General features: G+C 37.6%; 1 protein-coding gene across 10 annotated transcripts in view; it reads left to right on the forward strand.

Moving 5' to 3' along the window:
* DNM3 (dynamin 3) overlaps window positions 1–25,544 on the forward strand; it is a 575,498-nt gene that overhangs the window by 264,602 nt on the left and 285,352 nt on the right. For 7 of the 10 annotated variants that reach the window (XM_058702389.1, XM_058702383.1, XM_058702380.1 and 4 more), the window contains exons 13-14: window positions 272–323; window positions 1,139–1,168. In XM_058702389.1, the coding sequence (XP_058558372.1) occupies window positions 272–323; window positions 1,139–1,168 (82 nt within the window). The remainder of the gene's footprint in view (window positions 1–271; window positions 324–1,138; window positions 1,169–25,544) is intronic. The other 3 variants (XM_058702382.1, XM_058702385.1, XM_058702388.1) reach the window with 1 other exon arrangement.

Below are 25,544 nucleotides of genomic sequence, written 5' to 3' on the forward strand. Positions count from 1 at the left end.
CACAAATACTTGCACAAACTCCTGTCACTGGTGTAGCAATACAGCTTTTTATCCTGTGGTGTTATGTTTTTGTTTTGGGCTTGTTAATTGGTACTAATTCCCCTTAGTCGGTTTTGCTTCCAGAATTAAACTGCTTCCAGAATTTCCTTCCCGGAGTTTTGGTGTTTGCTCTGCTTCAGTTGTTGATATATTTTGAAAGCCTGTATATATTTTAATATCTGTTACTTGTTCCCAAAGTTTCTTCAGTGCTCTTCTCCTTTGCTTTTCTTAGTGCTCAGCAGAGGAGCAGTCAGGTTCACAAGAAAAACACAATTGGAAATCAGGTAGGAATTTTTAAAATAATCAGTGCATGCACTCTCCCCAAAGTTTGAACTCAGTCGCTTGATTGACTGCTTTTTAATGCAAATTAATCATGTGCAAATCTTGCTGAAAATGCAGCTTTTTGTTTTGTTTTTGCTTTTAAGGTTTTTGGAGTGTGTTGCATTTTTTTTTTTTTTTGCTACTTTATGCACTTAACTTTATTGATTTATTTTAAATAACTTTTCTGCTACTTGCTCTGCTTTTCAAAATTGACTCCTTGTGTCTTACTTTGCTTGCTTATGTTACCCCTAAATTTGATTTAACATCGAATCTGTGAGTCAGTTCAAGGTTAAAATATGGTGAGTAGTTGCATGAGCTTCTGATGCTGCTGACTAGTTCACACATTTGCACAGCTTGGTAACAGTGAAGGGACAGCTCATAAAAGAAGGCAGTTGTTGGATTTATCGCTGCCATACCAAATTTTTGTTGGTTAATGAAGATGTTAATTCCTAAGAAGATCTGATCTTTTGAGTTTTTGTGTTTTGGGCTGACCAGCTGTCTCTGACTAATAGCGCTCTGCAGAGATTGCATTAACTCTGACAGTTTGCTGTTTCTTTTATGTTTTATGTGATAATGAATATTTGCATTGTTATTTCTTTTCAAGTCAAAACAATGATGATTTTATAGGTTTTTTTTAATTCAGAGGTACAATTATTGAACAAATTGAAACCTCTGCTCTAGAAGTTTTTCCATTGTTTTGAAAGGAGAAGAGGTAATAACAGACTTTATTTTAAAAACTTTTTTCTGAACTAAAGCATATAATTCTTTGCTATTTCAGGGAACCAATCTTCCGCCTTCAAGGCAAATTGTACGAGCTAAGTTCTGTAAGCTTTACTGTTGCTTTTTCATTTAGCTTCCCAAGGGCAGAGTTTGTCTTTAACTGATTAACTCAACTAGCGCTTGCTACTAATTTTTTTTAACTTAGGTTGTCTTGTCCGTAACACTCTATCATTGATATAAAAATCCTCTTAAGAGGGTTCATCCCTTCACTGCTAATAACTTGCTGTGATTGAAAGGTATGAACTAGTATACTCTAAAATGCTGTAATAATAAACCCTTAACATTGTGGGTGCTTTGATTATTTCTCTAATTTTAATGGGCCTTAAAATAATTAAAATCATTAATGATCTTCATCTCTGTCCCTTTATGCTCTGTTGTTACAAGGTGTAAGCCTTTCTCTACCACTTGTATGATAATGTTTCCAATAAATGTAGTTGGTGCTTGTAAAAGGTGGGTATTAAACCCCTGGTTTTCGATGTATTTGTTATAAGTCAACTTAATTATAATTATTTGTATTTATTTAAAAAAATAAAACAAAACCAAAATTACATCAATTCCTATCTTACATGGCTTTAAAGTTGAATCTTTTAAAACCAGATATTGTATCTTCATTTTATGGAAGTGTAAAGATACTGTCAAATTTCTGGCATAGACATTTAAAAAAGACCAAAAAAATTACACTCTTATTTCTACCATGGATGAAGCAGCTTTAAAGTCTTTCTTCCAGTTGTGCTCAAGTTGAGACTGAGATTGGAGCGTGGGCCAATTATTTGCCTCATGATGTTTTGGAAGAAACATACTTTGGAACTAGACATTCCAGGGTTTAAATTCTGCTCTGTCACTTAGTAGCCATGTGGCCTGGGACAAACTGAACCCAAGTTTGCTCAGTTGTGTGATGGGAAAAATAGAAAACATTTCTGTAGGATGATTGATTCTGATGAGAATCAGAAATAATTTACCTAATGAGGTTTGCAGCTGGATACTGGGTGTATGCCTGCAAACAGTATAAACCTTGCTGTTAGCAGGTAGGTACTGTTCTTGAAACTTCAGGGAGAAAAAATATAAAATCTAAGAAAATTACAGAAGTTATAAAATGAGAACAATTAAACACTTGGGAAAATTAGAAGCTGTGGCAAATTGTTCTGAAGCTTGCAATGCCCAGATTAAGGCTAGATGTGTGGTATAAAGGATTTATCCATAAAACCTTCCTCATGGTCAGAAGCGCTAGCTCGTAGAAGTTTATACTTATTGGAAAAGTGAGAGTATAGTGGCATAAATGCATATTTTAAATCAGATCTGAAAGGAAACTCCAAAGAGTTTTCAATTATAGATTGCTTCCAAATGCTAAAATAATGCTAATTGTGTTTCTGTGGCTTACTTTCCCTGAGTACTTAAAAGCCCATACATTATGGAAGTTTTAAAATTCAAGAAAATAGAATTGAGTGAGTGTTATAATAGAATACAGATCCCTACCCAAAATCCTTACGGTCAGATGCACCTTTAATGCCAGAACTTTTTGGAGTTTAGAAAAAAAGTATATTGCATATTTCCTATATTACCCAATATCTCTGTGGGGTCAGAGACAGCACCCTTTAATTAAACACATCACGGTTCTACAGTAAAACAAATGAATAGTCCCATTAAGTAGATTAAATGAAAGATAAACGTATTTTTCTGTCAGGTTAGGTTTCGCTGCTTCATTTTTGTTTTGTTTGTTTGTTTTAAAAGAAAAACCTTTTACTTTGCAAGTAAAGTGTTATGAACCTGTATATCTTATATATCAGGATCAAATTCAGTCATTGAATGCAATATAGTATATTTTAGAGAATCTTTTATTGTTTTTAGCTGCTGAGCAGAAATGAACCATGATTACTTGAAATCATTTCTTTATGAATCTGAATGTCTGAGGTTGATTTCAGTTTCTACAAAAAGTTTTGGCCTATCAAAAAGCTCAAAGTCAGGGGCCATTGAAGCCCAGACTGTTAACTGATCCTGGAGTTGATGGGGCTGAAATATCCTGTGCTATCCTAACAAGTGTTTATCCATTCTGATATTCCCTTCAGGCTCCTGGTTGTAAAAGATTCTTCTGTGCAGAATCTGCTCTGAAATATTTTAGAAGGATTTAAGGAAAGTAAAACTCCTCTTTAAAGTCAATCCCATTAGTTTTTGGCTTCCTAGAAATTTGTCATCCTGGAAGTTCCACAAGTTGATGTCAACATATGTACAAAAAAATGTAAGCACACAATTAGCCTAAAGTTGCACTGCCCAGTAATTTAACTGTAACCTTCATTCATCCCTTCACTCATCAAATATGTATCCAAAACTTAAGAGTACCCAAACCTGTGGTAGATGTTTAGAATAGAATGATGAATAAATCCTGGGTCCTATCCTCAAGGAGCTCACAGCCCAGTGGGGATGATGGTAAGTAAGCAAATTGAAGTTGGCCTCCTCTTTCAAGGTTAGCTCCTTCTGATCCTTCAGGTCTCACTGAAATACCACTTCTGGAATAGGCTGGCCCTGAGCACGAAGATCTAAAATCACCATCCCGCCCCTCCTTGTTGACATTATCTATTATCTTGTTATCTTATTTATTTTTTCATATTCCTTCACTAGGACCTAAGCTCCATTACAGCTATTGTGTGTGTGTGTGTGTGTGTGTGTGTGTGTGTTGCTGAAAGCCGTGGAGTATCATTGTAAGGTTTTAAGCACAATCATAACATCTTAGAATGATTATTCTGCCTACATGTGAAAGGTTTTGAAGGGAGGATGAGATTAGAAAAAGACTAGTTAGAAGGCTGTTGCAGACAAGAGATTATGGTGATCTGGGCTAAGCTATGTGTGATGGGTTTGAGGAGAAGCTGATGAATTCCGGACATAATAAACAGGAAGAGTCTAAAGGATTTACGATGAATTGGATGTTGAGGAGAGGGCCGGGGATGATCCCCAATGCTGTTTAGATATCTGATTTAGGCACAGATGAATGGAGATGCTGTTCATGGAGAAAGAAATATGGTAAGAAATTCAGATTTGGATTCAGCGTTAGGAAGGGTAGATATATTGAATATGAGTCACTGTGGGAGACAGGAGTAAAAATGTCCAGAGGGACGTTTGATAAAAGTGTCTAGAGTTGAGAAGAGACGGAGAATTATTTATTCCAAAGGTAGTAGGGAGCCATTGAGATATACAGTAGGAAAGGGATGTCATCTAACTTGTATGGTAGAACGATCTGTGTGTCAGGCATATGGGATGATTTGGAGGAGTAAAACTAGAGGTTTGGAAATTGGCGGAGATGTTTTTGAAATAATTCAGGTAAGAAAATACAAATGTTGGTAGCAATAGGTATGTGGAAGTGACAGATCCAAATTATATTTAGAGGATGGGAAGAGTTATAAATAGTTGTGGAGCTGGAAGGAGGGAGTCATCTTTCCAGGCTATGGCTAAGGGGATCCATTGACCAAGGAGTGCAGGCGAAGGAAAAGCAGGTTTCAGAGGAGATGGGAGAAGGTGGTGACTTCAGCCAGATACATTTTTTGTGCCTATTGGAAATATCAGGAGGGTTGAGGTTCAAGACTTGTCTAGACTGGAGATATGTTTTACAGCTGTCAATGTATGTACATGGTAGTCATGGAAGTCATGGGAGTAAATGAGGTTGTCTCCAATGGATAAAAACAGAAGAACATAAGGGATTTAAAGGGTAATGGAGAAATAAGAGTTAGGGCAGAATGAGGAACTGAAAAGCAGTCTAAGAAGTGAAAGAGGTAGGAAAACTTGGAGAGCAGTACAATGAGAGCCAATGAAAGAGAAGGTTTCAAGGAGGGAATGCTGATTAGTATTAGATGTTTCCTAGAGCTCAAGAAACATAGGGGAGGTTGTCAAAATAGGTGGACTGGTAGTGTTGGGGATCACCTGAGGTAGTACCAGTTCTTTTGGTCTTATGAATTACTCTTCTACCTTATAGCTAGAAGGTAGCATAAAGCTTAGAAAGCAGACAATGGAATTGATATCCTGAGCTGAGTTTTTTTTTCCAGGAAGGCAACAAATAAAGTCAAGAGAACAGAAGGGTTACAATTTTGAAAAGACAGGTTGAAATAAAAGATTGTATAATCTCATATGAATAGTTTTGATTGATGTATTAGGACAAGTCAACCAAGTAACAAACAACCCCAGAGTTTCAGTAGCTTAATACAGTAACAGTTTAATTGACCCTGCTGTAACAATCCACTGAAGGTCATTGAGATGCTGGTGGTGAGAGTAAGGGGCATCCATCCCTGGTTTACATGGTCAGTCATGGACTTTAGAATATTCTTTATCCTTCTAACAGATGGGAAAGAGAAAGAAGCCTGAGTGAGGGAAGATTTAAGGACCAGCCTGAAAATGTCACACATTTGTTTGCATTTTCATTCCATTGATTGACCAGAACTGAGTCATTTGGCCTCACCTAACTGCAGGGGAAACAGAAAAATATAATCTGAACTTGCGCCCAGGATAAAGAAAAGAGGAGAGATGGTGTTGACTGAAAATTGAAAGGAAATGGGCAAGCCAGAGCACTTGGGGGGTAGGGGGAGAGGAGGTTTACTGAAATTGGAGAAAATGTGTACAGTAGTCCCCTTTTATCTATGGGGGATACATTCTAAGACCCCCAGTGAATGCCTGAAATTGTGGATAGTACCAAGCCCTACATATGTGTCTTTTTCTGTACATACATGTGTACATACATACATACCTGTGATAAAATTTAATTTATAAATTAGTCATAGCAAGAGATTAACAATAATAGCTAATAATAAAATAGAACCATTATGGCAATATACTGTAATAAAAGTTATGTGAGTGTGACCTCTCTCAAAATATCTTATTGTACTCATCCTTCTTGTGACGATGGGAGATGATAAAATGCCTACATGATAAGATGAAGTGTGGTGAACAACACAGGCATTGTGGCATAGCGTTTGGCTACTGACCTTGTGATGATAAGTCAGGAGGATCATCTGCTTCTGGGCTGCAGTGGACATCGGGTAACTGAAACCACAGAAAGTGAAACCTCAGATAAGGGAGGACTAACACACCAGGATTAAGGGGAAAAGGTGGTAGGTTGATGGTTGAAGTCTGTGAGTGGGATGCTGTATCTCAAGGTGGGCAAGAGAATGGCACCTGAAAGAAAGTCAGAGATGTTATTGGAATAAGAAAGAACAGACACTGGAAGAAGGGAAGGACAAATGATAAGTACCGATATTTGTAGAGCATTGTTTGTCTTCAGAGGGTGTGGGCAGCTGAAGAGAAATGGAGACGAAATTTCCTAGATTTAAGGTCTAGGATATATTGAAGCCAGGAGGATCACATGATTGTTAATCCATTCCTTTAGTTATAAGAATCTGGGACAGGAAGGCACAGCTGACATGCTCATTGGTCCAGACTGCACCCAACTGTGATTGTACAATTAGAAGGAATTTTTCCTTAGGCAGGAAGCAAGGCAGCTACTTACAGGGGCTTGCATGTCAGGGCACCTTCTGGTCCTGGGCTTATTGTTTTGTTTTCCACCAATGTGCCTTCTATTGCTTTAGATTGGAGTATGAAATTTAGCTTTCCCAAACCTACAAGGCTCTGGATAACTGGATTCGCAAACTTCTTGAATTGTTGGCCACAAGCAGCAAAGACCTTTCTCCTCAGAACAGATGATGATCTCATCCCTCCCTACTTTCTTGAAAGCTAGCTTCTTTTCTGTAGGTCTCAAAAAATTATCGACATACCCTCTACAGGTCTCAAAAAATTACCCACACACCCCAACATCCTGAAATTTGCCTACTAAGTCCCCTAGTTATTCAGCTGCTATAAGTACATGGTTTGAGACCAATGTTACAAGAGGTGAGAGTTTACTCAGCCATTTTATAATGGTTAAGAAAGATTGACAACTCCTAGGCTACAGTAGAGGGCGCTGCACGGCCCCTCCTCCTCATCCCTCCATTCAGCTTATTCTACCTTTCTGGGTCTGCTGCTCAACTCCCACCCTCACCTGACTTCCCAGGTACTATTATCTATATCAGGATTCTTTCAGGTGTAAATTTCGGAAAAAATTAACTTACACGACCTTGGGAAAAAAGTGAATTAATTCGTTTACATGTTTGAATATTTCAGAAATAAAGTTAAGTACTCTTTAACCCATGGTTCAAACAGTGTCAGAATAAACTAGATGAACTCTTTCCATTTTTTGGTTCTGCTTCTTTGCTGTTGGCTCTACTCTTAGAGTCCAAAGGACTGCAACATAACAGCTGTCAGCCCCTGGGGGATTTCCTTCCTACTTTGAATCCAGCAGAAATAAATTAATCTTCCTCCCGGAGGTTTCAAAAAAACTCCTGAGGTTCACTCTGATTGAATAGGCTTGGATCTGTGCTTATTCCTGAGCCAGTCACTATGGCCAGAGAATGAAGTGTACTGATTGCCTTAGGCCAGACCACCTGGGCTTCTTCACCTTCTTCTGGGTGTGGGCTCTTCACCTCAAAGAGCTGTTGTTGGAAGAAGAGAAAATAGACCCTGGAGGTTGTGTATCAGAGATGATGGCTACAGGTGCTTGTTGAGCATTGTTTGTCTTCACAAAAGTTTAATTTGGATAATAGGATTCTTAATGTATGTTGTCTTCTTAAAGGAATATAAAATGGTTAATACCGCTTTATTAAAACCCTATGGTTCGTTTACTGATTAATGATTTTTTTTCCAGTTCATCCTTTGACTTTCTCCCCCCACTTCACCTTCCTCTTCCTTTCTTTTGAAAATACATTTCTGTGAACTATATTAAGATGAGAGGTGGTGCAGTGGTTTTTCAGAGCTGGAGCTCTGAGAAGCCACTGTGTGGCCAGGAGCAAATTATTTAATTTCCTGTTCCTTAGGTATCTAAAGAAGCTGATAAAAAATGGTAACTGCTTCATGAAATTTTTGTAAGTATTAAATGAGATAATACAAGTTAAGTACCTACAACAGGGCCTGGCTGATAATAAGTCCTATATAAAGTGCTTACTATTATAATGGTTGTTGTTGTATATCTATATTATTTTGTTAGTCTTCAAGAAAGATAGTAAAATAATTGTTTTTATTTTCTAATTGATCCTTTTCCTCCCTTGGAAGTGGGAAGACTGCTACAAAACAACAATGAATTCTGTATATCCAGTAACGATTCATGGATTAATTTTTGAGGATAGATTTCTGAGTACAGAACAAAGAAAAAACTCCCTACCCCAATATTCTAATAAGCAGTTAAATGTATTTTTAAATAGATATTATAATTTTTTAAACCAGTCAACACTTCTTTATCAAATTGTCATTAAAAGTACTAAAAATACATTTGTAGGAAGAATTGAATTTTTGTTCTACCTCTCTATTGATCTTCAAGGTGGCCAGTTTTAGTGAAAACTCTGTCAGTGCTATAACTAGTGCTTTGTTGTTGTTGTTTTTATAGAAATAACTGAATAATTAAAAATTATCAAATATTTGTAGGAAGGTAGAATATATACCTTTAAGAATGTATGATGCATACCTGTATTCATTATGCATTACATAGATGCCCCTGTCAGCAAAGAAATATTAATGTGATTTTTACTAAGTATACTGGATTGCATTTTAGGAAACATTTTTAAAATTGTGCAATTCAAGTCATTTGGGAATATAATTTGTTATGCCAATACACGCATATATCACAACTGCTTTCGCATGTATCATATGTGTAAAATGAGATCTGTTGTTCCTAGCTGTGTTTCTTTCCTGTTAGGAGAATACAGCATTGTTTGTTGCCACTTAGTGTGACATTTAAATCTTCAAGTTTATAAATGAATTCTGAGACTGCCATTTTCTGTGATGTGTTAGTTTCCTGGGGCTGTCATAACAAAGTACCACAGAGTGGCTTAAAACAAGAGAAATACATTCTCTCACAGTTCTGGAGGGCTACAAGTCTGAAAAGTGTCTTTAGGTCATATTCCCTGTGAAAGTTCTAGGGAGGAACCTTTCTTGCCTCTTTCTGGCTGTTCATGGCTCTGCATTCCTTGGCTTGTGGCAGCTTGACTCTAATCTGCACCTCCGTCTTTTCATGGCTGCTTATGCTCTGTATGTGTCTGCTTCTGTGTGGACGCCAGTCATTGGATGTGGAGCCCACTCTAATTCAGTATGACCTCATCTTAACTAATTACATCTACAAAGATCCTATTTCCAAATAGAGTCACATTCTGTGGTTCCAGATGGAAGTGAATTTTGGGAGACTGGATTCAAGTCACTACACCTTGGCCACTTGTAGATTTTTTCTTTTTCTTTCCTTTTTTAAAAAATGGCTTACTATAATAAGACTTTATCTGGAGTTTAGCTATACGGTATGCTGATGTACTTTAATGGTTTATTAAACTAAGAATTTATAAATTGGACCATTGGAGCTTTAAAAGATATTTTCTTTATTCTGTTTGGAGAAAAGACTAATACCTTCTGTTATTGACATAAAGTGGTGCTATTCTTCTGCATGGTACCATTAAAATCTTTTGATTAGTTGCTGTTTTTTTTTTTTTGTTTTTTTTTGTTTTTTTTAGGATTGCTTCTTGAGAATTTATCTGTTTCTCTAAAGTTTGTAGCACACAGATAATACATCATGAGGAAAAAAAAGGAAACACTGAACACTTTTAAGTGATAATACACAAACTCCCTTTTTCCTCATTCATGTTCTGCCTCGTCTAGTCTTCTCTCCAGTCTTACCCCCTCAAGAGAGGGAAGAAGTTGGGGGAGGAGAGGTAGAAAGAGAGAACCAAGAGTCAGACAGACAAATATGGTGTGGAGCCATAAATCCATCTTTAGATTTGGGAATTTGCATTTTCAAAACCTACCAAGAAGAAAGTTTTTATCAAGTATTTACTTAAAAAAATAAATAAATGGATAAAGGGACGAATGGCTGTCCACTCCCATCGGTTCTATAGAAATCCTAACAGTTAACATTGATTACTTACAGTGTTTCAGGTACTTCATACATTAACTCATTAACTCCTCCCAAGAACCCTGTGAGATAGGTGCCCTTAGTATCTCAGTTTTACAGATAAGGAAACTGAGGCATGGATAGGCCTAGTAATGTGTCCAGTCTTACAGTTTATACATGACAGCATCAGGATTCAAATCCAGGCAATTTGATTCTAATCTTTGTTCTCTTAATTACACTGTTAAACCACTGCTTCTAATAGTTTGTAAATTGCGTCAAGAATCTCAGTCTCAGTTGTGGCAAATCACATTACTTAAATCCATTCACTGTCATTTTTATTTATTACTTAAATTGTTTCTTAATCTAAATCTGATTGATCCTCAATAGAATGAACTTAGGTTTGTATAAATTAATCTGATTGTGGCAGTCAGTTTGGGCTGCTGTAACAAAATACTGTAGATTGGGTGACTTAAACAACAGACATTTATTTCTCACGATTCTGGAAGCTAGAAGTCTGAGACCAGGGTGCCATTGTGGTCGAGTTCTTGGTGAGGGCCCTCTTCCTGGTTATATTCTTACATGCCCTTCCTTGGTGCAGGAAAAGAGAGAGGGAGAGATCCTGTGTCATCTTAGTTATGTATGTATGTATTTTCAAAGGAGACCCCAGGCCCAATGTGGGGCTTGAACTCATGACCCTGAGATCAAGAGTCACATGTTCAAGGGGCGCCTGGGTGGCGCAGTCGGTTAAGCGTCCGACTTCAGCCAGGTCACGATCTCGCGGTCCGTGAGTTCGAGCCCCGCGTCAGGCTCTGGGCTGATGGCTCGGAGCCTGGAGCCTGTTTCCGATTCTGTGTCTCCCTCTCTCTCTGCCCCTCCCCGTTCATGCTCTGTCTCTCTCTGTCCCAAAAATAAATAAAAAAATGTTGAAAAAAAAAAAGAGTCACATGTTCTACTAACTGAGTCAGTCAGGTGCCCCTCTTCTCTCTCTTTTTTTTTTTTTAGTTTATTTTTAAGAGAGTGTGGCCCCAGGTGTGCACGGGTGAGGGACAGGGGGAGAGAGAGAGAAAAAGAGAGAGAGAGAGAGAGAGAGAGAGAGAGAGAGAGAGAGAGAGAGAGAATCCCAAGTAGGCTGGAATCTCACAAACCAGAACCAAACTGTGAGATCATGACCTAAGCTGAAATCAAGAATTGGGTACTTAACTGACTGAGCCACTCAGGTGCCCTTCTCCTCCTCTCTTTCTAAGGGTATTAATACCATCGTGGGGATTCCACCTGCATGACCTCATGTAACCCTGATTGTCTCTCAAAGGCCCCACCTCTTAATACCATCCCATCAGAGATTAGAGTTTCAATGTATATATATTTGGGGGGAATAATAATGTTCACTTCATGGCACTGATTAACAATGGAAAACTGTAATAGCTGTTAGAACGTGTTTCCTTTTTTCCCTCAATTCCATGGAAATATCTCCAGAGAGGCCAATCAACAGCTTATAAAATACAACAATCTTTATTTTAATAAAATAGAGGATGGAATCTGTGAAAGCCACACTTAGCAAAATGTATGGCCTTCTAAATTGTTCTGTATCTTTTAAAATCTCGACTTCTATTTGGAATAGCACTTAATGTATGCCTCATGATTTTTTCCAGAACATACACAGAGGTGCTTACTATATTTTTATGGCCAAGTTGCATTTTAATTGAAGGTATAGGGCTTAATATCAGTGAGGAGCAAATCCTATCTACTCAAAATTACCTTGAAAAATGCCTTCAGTGGACAGAATCTAGCCCTGCATTTCAGCTGTGGTCTTTTAAGAATTTTATTTATTTATTTATTTTTTAACATTTATTCATTTTTGAGAGACAGAGTGAACAGGAAAGGGGCAGAGAGAGGGGGAGACACAGAATCCGAAGCAGGTTACAGGCTTTGAGCTGTCAGCACAGAGCCCTACATGGGGCTCAAACCCGATCATGACCTGAGCCGATGTTGGACGTTTAACCGACTGAGCCACCCAGGCAGCCCATCAGCTATGGTTTTTTTCTTGAGGCAGAAGAGGCCTGGTTTTGTTTTTCCAGGGAAAAGGGTACCTGAGAGAACTAAGGACTTCTCCTTGCTCTCTCCTACTAGCTAGCTCACAGCTACCCCTTTCCTCCCTGCTTCCTTCTTTTCCTCCCTCTGCCTCTTTTTTTCCTCTTTCTCCTGTTTTATTGCAAAGCATGATGTGTTTGATTCCAGGTAAGTTCAGTGCCTGGGTGAGTTGAATTCTCTGGAATTTTTGTAACATTTAAACATTTTGTTTTCTCTCACTATTATTTTATCAACCACCATAATTTCAGATCTGAATGTTCCCCTGAACTAACAGATAAATGACATCTTAGAGTCTTTCCATCTATGACTAATTTCAGTATTTATGGACATCGGGGTTGTATCATTTCCCGGGTTCTCAACAAGTAGCTCTCACTGTTTTAATTTCTACTTCTTTAATCTCCATTCCACATCTCAGAGAAGTTTCCACTTTATTCCTACATACAGGCTTGTGATGGACGCACACTGGTTGCCCTGCCCTCCTACACACACCCCTTCCTGCTCCTGGTGTCTCGCCCACATCTGCTGCAGCTTCAGGTTGCTCTCGTTTCCATTCCTCACCAGTTAGATCATCATCTAGTCCCTTGGCCACAGACACTTTTTAAGTAGTTTGTCAGGATAGAGTTGTAACTCTAAAAAGGCAAAGGGGTGCCTGGGTGGCTTAGTCTGTTGAGCGTCTGACTCCTGATTTCGGTTTGGGTCATGATCTAATGAGTCATGAGTTCGAGTCCTGCATCGGGCTCTGCAGTGTCAGTGTGGAGCCTGCTTGGGATTTTCTCTCTCTCCCTCTCTTTGCCCCTCCCCTGCTCATGCTCTCTCTCTCTCAAAGTAAATAAACAAAAAAAAAACTTTTAAAAAAAGTAAAAAATAAATAAAAAGGCAGAAATGGCTCCTGAAGTGTTTTTTTTTTATTTTTTGCTTCAAGCCTTCCCTTGTGTGCACTACATAGCTAATTTGTAAAAGTTTCAATGTAGTGTTTGATTTTGAAGTTGTAATGTTCATTTGTTACATAAGAAATATAGGAACACATTTTCATTATGAAGAAATTACATAGTGCTGAACAAGTAGATATATGCTTGACTCTCACCCGATCCCACTCACTTCCATAGATATAACCTCTCTTGTCATTTTAGAGTACATATACATGCATACACACACACCCAAACACATGCGCGCGCACACACACACACACACACACACATACATGGTTTGGGATTTTAAAAAATAAAAGTGGTCGCAAATATTGTACGTTTTTTTACACTGTAGTTACAAGCTCCACAAAGGCAAGGACTTTTTGTCTGTTTTTGTTAATTGGTAGATCCGTAGCACTTAGAACCTGGTGTATGGTAGACGCTTAGTCGATTTTTTTTTGAAGTAACTTTAGCCACTTAATGATGTCTTAGAGATTTTTCCATGTAAACACACAGAAGACAACTAAACTTCTTTAACTGGTATATAGTATTACTGTATATTGCACAGTGTAGATGTGCCATTGTTAATTTAATGATTCCCCTGAGGATAGGATTGTTTTATTTCCAGTGTTTCCTAAAAAAAATACAACAGCTGAACCAGTTTATAGACCCCTACAACTATATATGCAAGTACCTGAATTCCCAACACTGGATAATTATATTTTATATAATTTTGGATAATTTGATGGGAACAATAATGTATTATTTTGATTTTCATTTCACTTATTGAAGCTTGTAAGGCATCCTTTAAGATATTTAAGAGATATTAAGAGATATCATTCATCTCCAATGAAATGTCTGATTGTGTCTCTGCCCATTTTGAAGGGACTGTTATGTTATTTTCTTATTGTGCAAGTATTTTCTGAGTGTCATTTGATTTTATTGTACATTATGAAACAAAAATTGTAATTTTGATCTGGACAAATTTTTCAATTTTTTGCAGCATTTATATTTAACTTGCTTATATTTTCTTCTGATGGTTATATGAAAATGAAATTATTTTCTTACTGCTCACATACTTCTATCCTTTAAACCTTAATCATTTATGTCTATAACTTACTAGTGAGAGAAATATTTTTCATGTGTTAACCACTAGTATTCTTTTTTGTAATTAGCTGTTCATGCCTTTGCTAATATTCTCTTTTAAAGTTTTTGTACTTTTCGATTCATAACAAATTTTATACAAAATGACACTGATAATTTGTTGTATTGATTAGCAAGTATTTTTTTCATTAACTCTTGTATGTTTTAATTTTACTTACAAAGTTTTTGAGGTAAAGTTTAAAAACATGTTTTGTAGTAATACCTATTGCTCTTTTTTTTTCTCTTTTTTCTACTGCATTTATGTTTAGGAAGGTAGTGTCCACCTCAAGAGAAGCTAAATATTTACCCATGTATTTGTAGCATTTTTATGAAGGCTTTATTGTAATTTGTCCCTGTAATTCACTTGGGATTTATCATAGTAGAAAGTAAGGCAGGGGATGCCTGGGTGACTCATTCGGTTAGTGTCTGACTTCGGCTCAGGTCATGACCTCGCGGTTTGTGAGTTCAAGCCCTACATCGGGCTCTGTGCTGACAGCTCAGAGCCTGGAGCCTGTTTCAGGTTCTGTGTCTCCCTCTCTCTCTGCCCCTCCCCTCCCCCCCCCACACTGTCTATCTCTCTAAAAAATAAGCATTAAGAACAGGGTGCCTGGGTGGCTCAGTTGGTTAAGTGTGTGACTTCAGCCCAGGTCATGATCTCGCGGTCCGTGAGTTCGAGCCCCGCATGGGGCTCTGTGCTGACAGCCCAGAGCCTGGAGCCTGCTTTGGATTCTGTGTCTCCCTCTCTCTCTGTCCCTCCCCTGCTCATGCTCTGTCCCTCTCTGTCTCAAAAATAAATAAAACATTAAAAAATATTTTTTAAATAAACATTAAAAAAATTTATTTTTTTAATTAAAAAATGTTTTTTTAACGTTTATTTATTATCGAAAGACAGAGAGAGTCAGAGCGTGAGCAGGGGAGGGGCAGAGGGAGAGGGAGACGTAGAATCCGAAGCAGGCTCCAGGCTCCGGGCTGTCAGCACAGAGCCCAACACGGGGCTCGAACTCACAAACCTCGAGGTCATGACCTGAGCCGAAGTCAGACACTTAACCGACTGAGCCACCCAGGTGCCCCCCCAAAAAAATTTTTTTAAAAGAAAGTAAGGCACTAACTTGGGGAGCAGAGTGTAGGTGTTAAAAGCATGATGGATTCTGAAGCCTGATTGTCAGGCTTCAATATTTGGCTCTGCTACTTGCCTGCCATGGGCAAGTTACATAACAGCTCTGTGCCTTAGTTTCCCCATTTGCAAAAGGGATGTGATTATTGTATCTACCTCTTAGAATTAATGTGATTAAACGCATTTGTGTATGTAAAGCACTGAGTACTGTGCTTTATACATTATTATTATTGACAGTGACAATAATAATATAATAATTATTGTTAAAATTTTATTCCAGAGGAGCAGATGTCCAAATATAATTGAATGATCTATCTCATCACTGTTGATTTGCAACACTTCCTTAATCATATAATAATGTCAATAATAATAATGATAATCATAGCAGCTCATAGTTCTTGAGAGCTTCCTCTATGGCTACGTATTGCACTAAGTGCAATCCTTACATTTCTACAGCACCTTATAAAGTAGGTTGCATTGTTTCTTCTGTTTATAAATGATGTAACTCAAGCTTAGAAAAGTTAACTAGTCCACTCTAGGTCATACAGTGGATAAATGGCAGAATTCTGGCCCCAGTCCAGGTCATAGATGAGCTCTTATCCTAGGATCTGTATCTGGGTTTTGTATCCTGTCCCGCCATTTGTTGATTTTCGTACAGTGACCCACTTTTAAATTATTGCAGCTGTCTAATACATTTTAATATCTGCTAGGTCATTTCCTTTCATTACTCCTCTTTTTAAAAACTGTATTTTCCTTTTGTACATTACTCATTCTTTCAGTTGAAGATTAAAATCTTGTCATGTTGCAACTACAATTCTATTTGAATTTTGATAAGATATTTGTAAAGCCTATAAATTACTATGAGAAGAAGTCCTGTTATTTCACATTCTTTTATCCCATCCAATCAGATGGTGATTTCTTCAGTTAATTATTATAATTTCCTGTTTTTTCCCTTAATGTAGGTAAATTCACATTTATTGTTAAAATGTAAAATAATGTAGAAATACCCTTATGCTGTGATTATGAAGGAAATGTTTTTTAAGTATACTAATTATTTATTGCTATGTGATACTATTGATTTTTAAGCACTTATTGTGTATCAGTGGGAATTGACTGGATTCTCTAATAATTTTTCATTTAATTATAATTTTTATCTTACCTGTTTGTAATGGGAGTGTTTTATTTAATAGGAATGAATGTTTGTTATCATTTGATGTTAGCTTATAGTTTAAAATAGATTTATTGTGATAAAGAAATGAATTCATCTTTTTCTCTGTATCTGACATTCTCTTTCAGAAATGAGCATTTAATTGAGATTATTATGCTCTTACATATTGAACAAGTTATGTAATTTATTATATTGATAGATTTACTAACCATCCTTGCTTTTCTAGCATAAACATGATTTCATCATTAGGAGGTGATTCTTTTGCCACTGAATTAGTTTTCCTGCTATTTAATTAAAGATTAGTATATTTTGCCTATGACATAAAGTTATCCTTTATAAAAAATAAATGAATATGTTTAGAAATTAATGAAAAAGAAGATGAATGAATATGCAATACTATTGAAATTCCTACTAAAAGAGAGATGTCACAGAAATTCCTACTGAAACAGAAATGTCACAGAAATTGAGGAGAAAGGTTGTTATGCCTTATTCTTGATCATCTCAATTTGCTTGATAAAACAGGAAGCTGGGGTGGTTGTTAACTGCCTGGGGAGTGGGAGTTACTTGGGAGCTTTAAGAAGATGGTGAAATTCAGTACAGTTACCAAGTGAATTGTTAAGAGGAGCAAAAGGGCTTATATCCTTTGGCCAGCGCACATGCTGAAACTCTAGTGTAGAGACGCTAATTTCTGTATTTGTTATAGTGAGAGAGCCCCATTTCCTTCATTTTAGCCAATTAAGGTTAGTGAAAGACAAATTAGAAAACTTCACTGATTACAAAGGTGTCATGGGATATTCTGTTAGTGATGATGGCCATGTTCTATACCTGAAGGTCTTTTTTGTTTTTTGTTTTTTGTTGTTTTTTTTTTTTTGTGATGCAACATGCCCAAGTTCTTATAGATCTTTTTTTTTCAATATATGAAATTTATTGTCAAATTGGTTTTCATACAATACCCAGTGCTCATCCCAAAAGGTGCCCTCCTCAATACCCATCACCTACCCCCCCCCTCCCTCCCACCCCCCATCAACCCTCAGTTTGTTCTCAGTTTTTAAGACAGAGCTTTGACTCTCTCCCACTCTAACCTCTTTTTTTTTTTCCTTTCCCTCCCCCATGGGTTTCTGTTAAGTTTCTCAGGATCCACATAAGAGTGAAAACATATGGTATCTGTCTTTCTCTGTATGGCTTATTTCACTTAGCATAACAGTCTCCAGTTCCATCCACGTTGCTACAAAGGGCCAGATTTCATTCTTTCTCATTGCCACGTAGTACTCCATTGTATATATAAACCACAATTTCTTTATCCATTCATCAGTTGATGGACATTTAGGCTCTTTCCACAATTTGGCTATTGTTGAGAGTGCTGCTATAAACATTGGGGTACAAGTGCCCCTAGGCATCAGCACTCCTGTATCCCTTGGGTAAATTCCTAGCAGTGCTATTGCTGGGTCATAGGGTAGGTCTATTTTTAATTTTCTGAGGAACCTCCACACTGTTTTCCAGAGTGGCTGCACCAGTTTGCATTCCCGCCAACAGTGCAAGAGGGTTCCCATTTCTCCACATCCTCTCCAGCATCTATAGTCTCCTGATTTGTTCATTATGGCCACTCTGACTGGCGTGAGGTGATATCTGAGTGTGGTTTTGATTTGTATTTCCCTGATGAGGAGTGACGTTGAGCATCTTTTCATGTGCCTGTTGGCCATCTGGATGTCTTCTTTAGAGAAGTGTCTATTCATGTTTTCTGCCCATTTCCCGGAAGGTCTTTTTGAAAGGATGTCACTGGTTCGCTATCACAGTGAAAATAGAAAAAGAAGTTGAGAAATTTTTGTATATATTTCCAATAGAGCTCTTTTGTTGTTTTCGTTCATTGCCTCCCATATTGAAATCAAATCCGCTCAACATAAGTATGCTCCAAATTCACCATGACCAAGACAAATTGTAGTTTCTGTCCCTGAAGCACGAATCTTTTCATACTCAGTGCAATAACATTATAGAACTTTTCCTTAGTTAGTGTTTAGCCCAAGATCCTCAAAATACAGAGACATTCTTACATTCTCAAGATATTTCACCAAGAGAATGCTGAGGAATGCTGAGAATGCTCCTAGGAAAGAAAGCTGATGTTGACCATGTCAGTTTAGATATGGGAGGATCTGTGATCAGCCTGTGGGCTCCTTTCTAGGCATCAGTACAGACTTGCTCTATCTTGAACCTCTGTCAAGCTACCTAAATGTCAGAGCATTAATCCCAGCATTAGTGTAAATTGCTGGGACATTTTATTGTAATTTTTTTAAAAATGTTGTTTTGTCATGGGATAATCCCATGTGAGAACAATTTTACTTTTTTCTCAAAAAAGTAGATGAATGGATAAAGAAGATGTGGTTCTTTGGAATATTACTTGGCAATGAGAAAGAATGAAATCATGCCATTTGCGGCAACATGGATGGAACTGGAAGGTATGCTGAGTGAAATTAATCAGTCAGAGAAAGACAGATATCATATGTTTTCACTCATATGTGGATCTTGAGAAACTTAACAGAAGACCATGGAGAAAGGGAAGGGGAAAAAGTAGTTACAAACAGAGAGAGAGGGAGGCAAACCACAAGAGACCCTTAAATACAGAGAACAAACTGAGGGTGGATGGGGGGTGTTGGGGGAGAGGGAAAATGGGTGATGAGTATTGAGGAGGGCACTTCCTGGGATGAGCACTGGGTATTTTATGTAAGTCAATTTGACAATAAATTATATTTTTTAAAAAGTATATATCTTCTGATCTTAGGGTCTCAGATTTCCCAGATTATAGCTATACATGTCAGTTCAAAATTCTACTTGCCGTAAATCCCTTATCCCTTTATGGATTCCCTCCTTTTCTTCTCTCTCCAGACATTTCAATGAGCAGGTCTCTTAAAGCTTCTGTGGAATCATATTAACTTTCCCTTGGGAGTAGTTTGCATGGTGATTGTAATTTTTTTTAATATTGAAATCTCATCTTTATATAAAGTCAGTGGACATAGGTTTAATAGCATACATTGGTCTCTCATGTTAGTTTGTATTATGTGAAAGGCCAGAGCAATTCTAAACACTAATGTGGCATAACTTTGTTTGTTTGTTTATTTGTCTGTTTGTTTAAAGACCAGGAGGTGTTTCAGTTCAGTGTCTTCTAATGATGCTAATGTTTAGCATCTATTGAGTGCTTTTAGGGGCCAAGCATTAAAACCAAGGCTTCTATGTTGAAATACCAAAGTATTCTTGTTGAATACTTTCAAGAGCTTTATGAAAGTTTGGTTATCATTGTCCCCATTGATTGATGAAGAACGTAGAGTCGCAGTCTTAAAGTGACTTTCTTAAGGTTACTTCATTGCAAATGATAGGGCTGGGTCTTTACTCTGACATGACATTATGAAAATTGCCAAATATACAGAAGAGCTAGAAGGATAGTTCTGTGAATGTCCATATATACTTACTATCTAGATTTAGCAGAGGTTAACTCTTGGTCATGTTTGCTGTATCTGTGTGTGTGTGTGTGTGTGTGTGTGTGTGTGTGTGTGTGTGTGTACTATTTGTAAGTAAGTGGCAGGCATCATGACAATTCATCTCCAAATACTCCAGCCCCCACATTTCTTAAGAAAAAAAGTCATTCTGCTTTATGTCCAAACCACTATTTTCTCACCTAAGAAAATTAATAGTAATTCCTAATACACTCTTTCATCCTTGTGATTTAATTGCAGTGGTCCTAACAGCTTGAAAGACTTAATGCTGGGCTCAGATTTATCTGAAAAATCCTGGAAAGATCAATGTAGTTTATTTGTTTAGCAGTATATATTTCCTAATTATATAAGTATATAATTATGTAAGACTTTTCAGAGGTGGTCTCTTAACCAAATTGTAAACATATAGAATCTTAGCAAAACTAAGAAATAAAATGTCTTACCCCTAAAGTTCCTATGAAATCTTTCTGACTCAACAACCAACCCATTCCTCTCCTTAGTAGGGAGTTCTGTTAGGCTGAATTCTACAGGGTGAATGTTCCCTCTTCACGAAATGAGTGTCCTAGTTTCATAAATGAATCTGAATTCCTTGAAGCTTTGCACTGTGCATTTGCCTCACCAAATAATTGGCCGAAGTTTTCGTCCTGACTCTGGTGAGGTTATTTACACTGTTAGTGCGTGATGGATTATTCCTGTGGGTAGATTTTTTGATGCACTGCCTTTTCTATTGCCTGAACGGAGCACTGCTTGGGAAGAGTGTACATAAATAAAAATGAGCTTGGGAAATGCAAATATGAATCTGAAATGATGTCGTCATCATAATTTAAGTCATTTCTAATACCTATGGTTATTCTTGGTCTACAATGCAATATGAAATCTTTATATATGGACTTCTACCACCTCCAGCTCCTTTTCTAAGTTTTAATTCAAGTCCTTATTGACTTTTCATAAATGTCTTTTATGAGTAAGCACTAACATAAATAAAACCTTAGTATAATAGTAACTCACTTTCTTGTTTCCTGCCCCAGTCTACTAAAAATGATCTTCTTAATTAAGGTAAGAAAGTGTTAGCAAAATTTGTATTCTCAGTTTTTTTCTCTTCGAAAGTTTTTAACTTCTCCAGCAACTCTGGTCTTCCTGTTGACCTGCTGTAAAGAGGAGGAGGGGAAAGGAAAAGGAGGATTTGTTTTTGAGAACTCAACTATCTATAAATGACTTCCTCTTGTTTGGTACATCCACTTGCAGGGTTTCATTTTCAAATGCCTGGTTGCAGGATCCACGTCCTAGAGGAAGGAACCGTGTCATCCTTCAGTTATCCTGTGCACATAGCTCGACCACTGCTCCGAATATTATCTCCTATCACTTCTGGTATTTCTTGTACTTCTCCTCTTCCTGAAGTTCATAATTCATGTCACCGACTTCCGGTGCATACGGAGTCAGGTTTAGAAATATGAGACAATTTTTAAATTACACATGCAAAGCCTAGCTGTTTGAGCCAACATCTGCAACTAGTTTACGGGATTAAGCAAAATAGCTGCTCTGGATGACTGATATTTACCAGGGCCTCTCCATTTCCCATCAGAAATCAAAATGCCTGTTACTTATATGTTCTTTGGTTTTCAGTAGAAATCAGGATTTCATCTGTTAGATGAAGCTCACTTTATTAAGTTCTCTCACAGAGTATCTTCAGTTACAGCCAATTTTCAATTTGCCATGTTTAAGGAGATCAGGAATAATATGAGTTAATTAAAATCCACAAATAATTATAATTAAAACACTTTAACCAGAATCCAACACTCTCCTAAAACTTTTTGCTGAAATGACAAACGAGTAAAACATCAGATGTTGTTTTGCTTTGTTTTGTTTTGTTTTGGTGCAAACAAAAAAAAAATCTGAATATGTCACACCCTTGCTTACAACCACTCAAAAGTAATTTTTCTTTACTTTTAGGATAAAGTCCAAACTTTAGCATCCATTTTTCTATCCCTTGACTACTTCTAGCTCCTTCTCTTGCCACTAGCATTCCCGAATTCTGTGCTGCAGCAACAGTGACCTTCAGTCAGTGCCCTCAGTGGTTCTGACTCTATCCCAGGTGGGGCTTTAGATGTGCTTTTTTTCTGTACTTGGAACATCTTTTCCATTTTTTGCCTGAATAATATCTTCTTATTTTCCTTAGTTTAAACATCGCTCCCTTAGGAGTAACTTCCCTGACTTCGGCACTATTTTCAGTTCTCTCCTATATGTTTCCATAAGAACATGTATTTTTCTCACCCAGTGTCTGTACTTTTCTTTGTTTAATCTTCTCCCTCACTTGCCCTTAAAACCTGAGATCAGGGGCTGTAGTTGCCATTTTCTTTGCTAAATTCTCTGTGTCTTACTTAGAGACTGCTCATTATAGGTATCCAAAAAATGTTGAATGAAAGAAAAAGTTACATGTTTTAAAATCTAGAAGTAAATGGTCAGGGATGTAAATTACCTATAAAATAATGACATAAACGGTGAGGTTGACATGCAGAAGAGAACATGTAGAATATATTAAAGCTCATTAATTTTAATTTTTTGCTAACATTTATTTATTTTTGAGAGACAGAGCGAGACAGACCATGAGCAGGAGAAGGGCAAAGAGGGGGGCCACAGAATCCAAAGCAGGCTCCAGGCTCTGAGCTGTCAACACAGAGCCCGATGCGGGGCTTGAACCCACAGACGATGAGATCATGACTTGAGCCAAAGTCAGACACTTAACCAACTAAGCCACCTAGGCGCCCCCAAACTGCTCATTAATTTTAAACATCACTTTTTGTCATCCCGACGGGGAAAATGGATCTTAAGAATGTAGTTGTTACTGACAGTTGTCACTTCAGGCTTGCCTAGAATGACCATTCAAGTTTCCCACCTAAATATGCCACCAGAAAAATAATGCATGATTTAAATTTGATTAACATTTAGAGCTAATCAACCAATTATGGATTGTATTTAGACTCCAGCAGGTGCTATTGTCATTTTAGATGGAAGAGCTCTTCATTTATCATTCTTGACCTTTATTTAGTAGATGTCTCCCAGACTGCACTGTCTACCTGTTATGTGTTTACAAAAAGCCCTTGGTGTTGGGTTTGCCCCTGATTTAGAGCTATTGTACCAATGATTTATTAACTAACCTATGATCTGAGGAAAGTATAAGTATTCCAAAGGAGCATAAAGCAAAATTATGTTACTGGGTCAACCACAGTGGGTGTTCTCCTTGGTGAACTATAGATATAGACATAGACTATATGAGGTGGATTTACCTCCCAAGAGTACTTTAATTCTACAAACAAGGTAATCATGGGGAATCATGGCCAAAGCTATAACTCCCCCAACAGGTGAAAGCAGGGTCTTTTTATTAGGGTTTGGGATCAACATCCAGAGGGGGATTTTATTATAATAAGTCTGAAATAACTGTTGGGCGCTTCTGGCACCTCCTGATTCATCTGCACAGGCGTCATCCTCAAATATTTCTTTTTCTATTATAGCGGTTAATTCGTTTCTAAAAGGTGAGGTTGAAGCTTCTACTTAGAAGTTTCCTGAATTCTGGGGGTCAGGCCAGTGATAATCTCTACTTCACAATGATATCTACCATTTATTGAACATTTATCATATCCCAGACATTCTACTGATTGCTTTATGTATATTCATCTAGTACTCACAGTACCTACTTGAGTTAGGACTCTTAGCTCCAACTTTCAGATGAAAAAAAATGATTTGTCAGAGTAAGTACGTGGCCCAGGTCCATGCAGCTAGTAGACAGCAGAATTGACACACAAACCCAGAACATCCATGCTTTCAGCCAAGCTGTAATCTAACTGGGAAAATGGAAGCAAGGTAAACACGATCGCAAGTAATTCAAGACAAGATGCTATAAGTGCTAAATTCAGATAATGAACAAAATAAATGTCCAGGGAAGAAGAGATTCTAATAGAACTTCTTTATTATTCACTAAAATAGTATCATAGATTGACTGCTTTTTATTTTTCTCTTAAAGTTTATTTATTTTGAGGGAGAGAGAGAGCATGAAATCAGGGGAGGGGCAGAGAGAGAGGAGAGAGAGAATCCCAAGCAGGATTCCATACTGTCAGCATGGAGCCCAATGAGGGGCTCGATCCCACAGACCATGAGATCATGACCTGAGCCAAAATCAAGAGTCAGATGCTTAACCAACTGAGCCACCCAGGCACCCCCTGATTTCTTTTTCTTAGAGTGTTATATTACCCAGGAATTGTTATACTTCTACCTATCACTCTCTGGCATATTTTTTTTATAATCTTATTATAATAATAGCTAACACTTTTTGAATGGCTGTTTTGTATAAGGCAGTGTGTCAGGGGCTTTGTTCTTCAAAACACTTTGGCCTGACTGGTTGAATAAAATCCATCTTGTTGCTTCTCTTTATGAGAAAATTTCCAGGAGGTTTTTTTTTTTTTTTTTTTTGGTAATTTTAAAAAATGTTTTATTATTTATTTTTGAGAGAAAGAAAGAGAGACAGAGGAGGGCAGGGGAGGGGCAGAGAGAGAGGGAGACACAGAATCCAAAGCAGGCTCCAAGCTCTGAGCTGTCAGCACAGAGCCCGACGTGGAGCCTGAACTCATGAACTGTGAGATCATGACCTGAGCTGAAGTCAGACGCTTAACCGACTGAGCCACCTAGGCACCCCACCAGGAGCTTTTTAATATATCTCTTTGATAATATGTTTTCTTCGTTGGACAATTCTTTTTTTTTTTTTTTTTAATTTTGGAACAATGTTTTTCTGCATTTAGAAGATGTTGTAAAGGTATGATTTATCAATATGAAATCAGGGTTGCCTGGGAGACTTTCTACTCCATCACTCATGCATTTCAGTCTGGCAGCTTCCCCTCTCCCCCAAGCCACACAAACAATGCTGGGTAAGGTTGTGCAGCCAGCATGTGTTTATTAGTGGAACCACAGTGGTTGTTCAAATATTGAAAGCTTTTATACCAGTTATTTCGCTGCTTGCTCCCCCAAGTGCCTGTCTATTATCAGAGACACTGAGGCTTCTTTCTCAGAATCCCCCAACTTTCCTCTTTATTTAGAAATTAGAGGCAAAGATCAGGTACAGAAGGAGGTCTCCAGTGTTCTGCTCCAGCACTGTGACCCCCACACCTTTTCACATTGGTCAGGATGATCCCATACTGGTTGTTAAATATTTTGAGTGTTATCTCTTCAGTAACCTCCATGTTACCCAAATCAATTTTGGGGGGTATTTTCTGAGTATTTTAAAAATTTTGAATCTCACTTTCTCTCACAGTGGCATTTGACCTTTTCCATCCGTTTGTCATATTAAATCATTCATTTGATTTCTGTGGGTGCAGTATCCCCTATTTTGTTCTCCCAGCTTCTAGCCACTCATCTCTCCTTTGTGGGTTCATCTTCCCTTCCCAGACTTTACATGTTGGTTTTCCTCAAGCCTCAGTCCAGGGTCCTCTTCTTTTCTTACTCAAACTTACACTTTATGTCATTTTTTCATACCTATAGCTTCAATCACACCCACAGCCAACAATTACAACTCTGTGTA

This window comes from Neofelis nebulosa, chromosome 15 (genome assembly GCF_028018385.1).
Source record: "Neofelis nebulosa isolate mNeoNeb1 chromosome 15, mNeoNeb1.pri, whole genome shotgun sequence".
Classification (NCBI taxonomy): domain Eukaryota; kingdom Metazoa; phylum Chordata; class Mammalia; order Carnivora; family Felidae; genus Neofelis; species Neofelis nebulosa.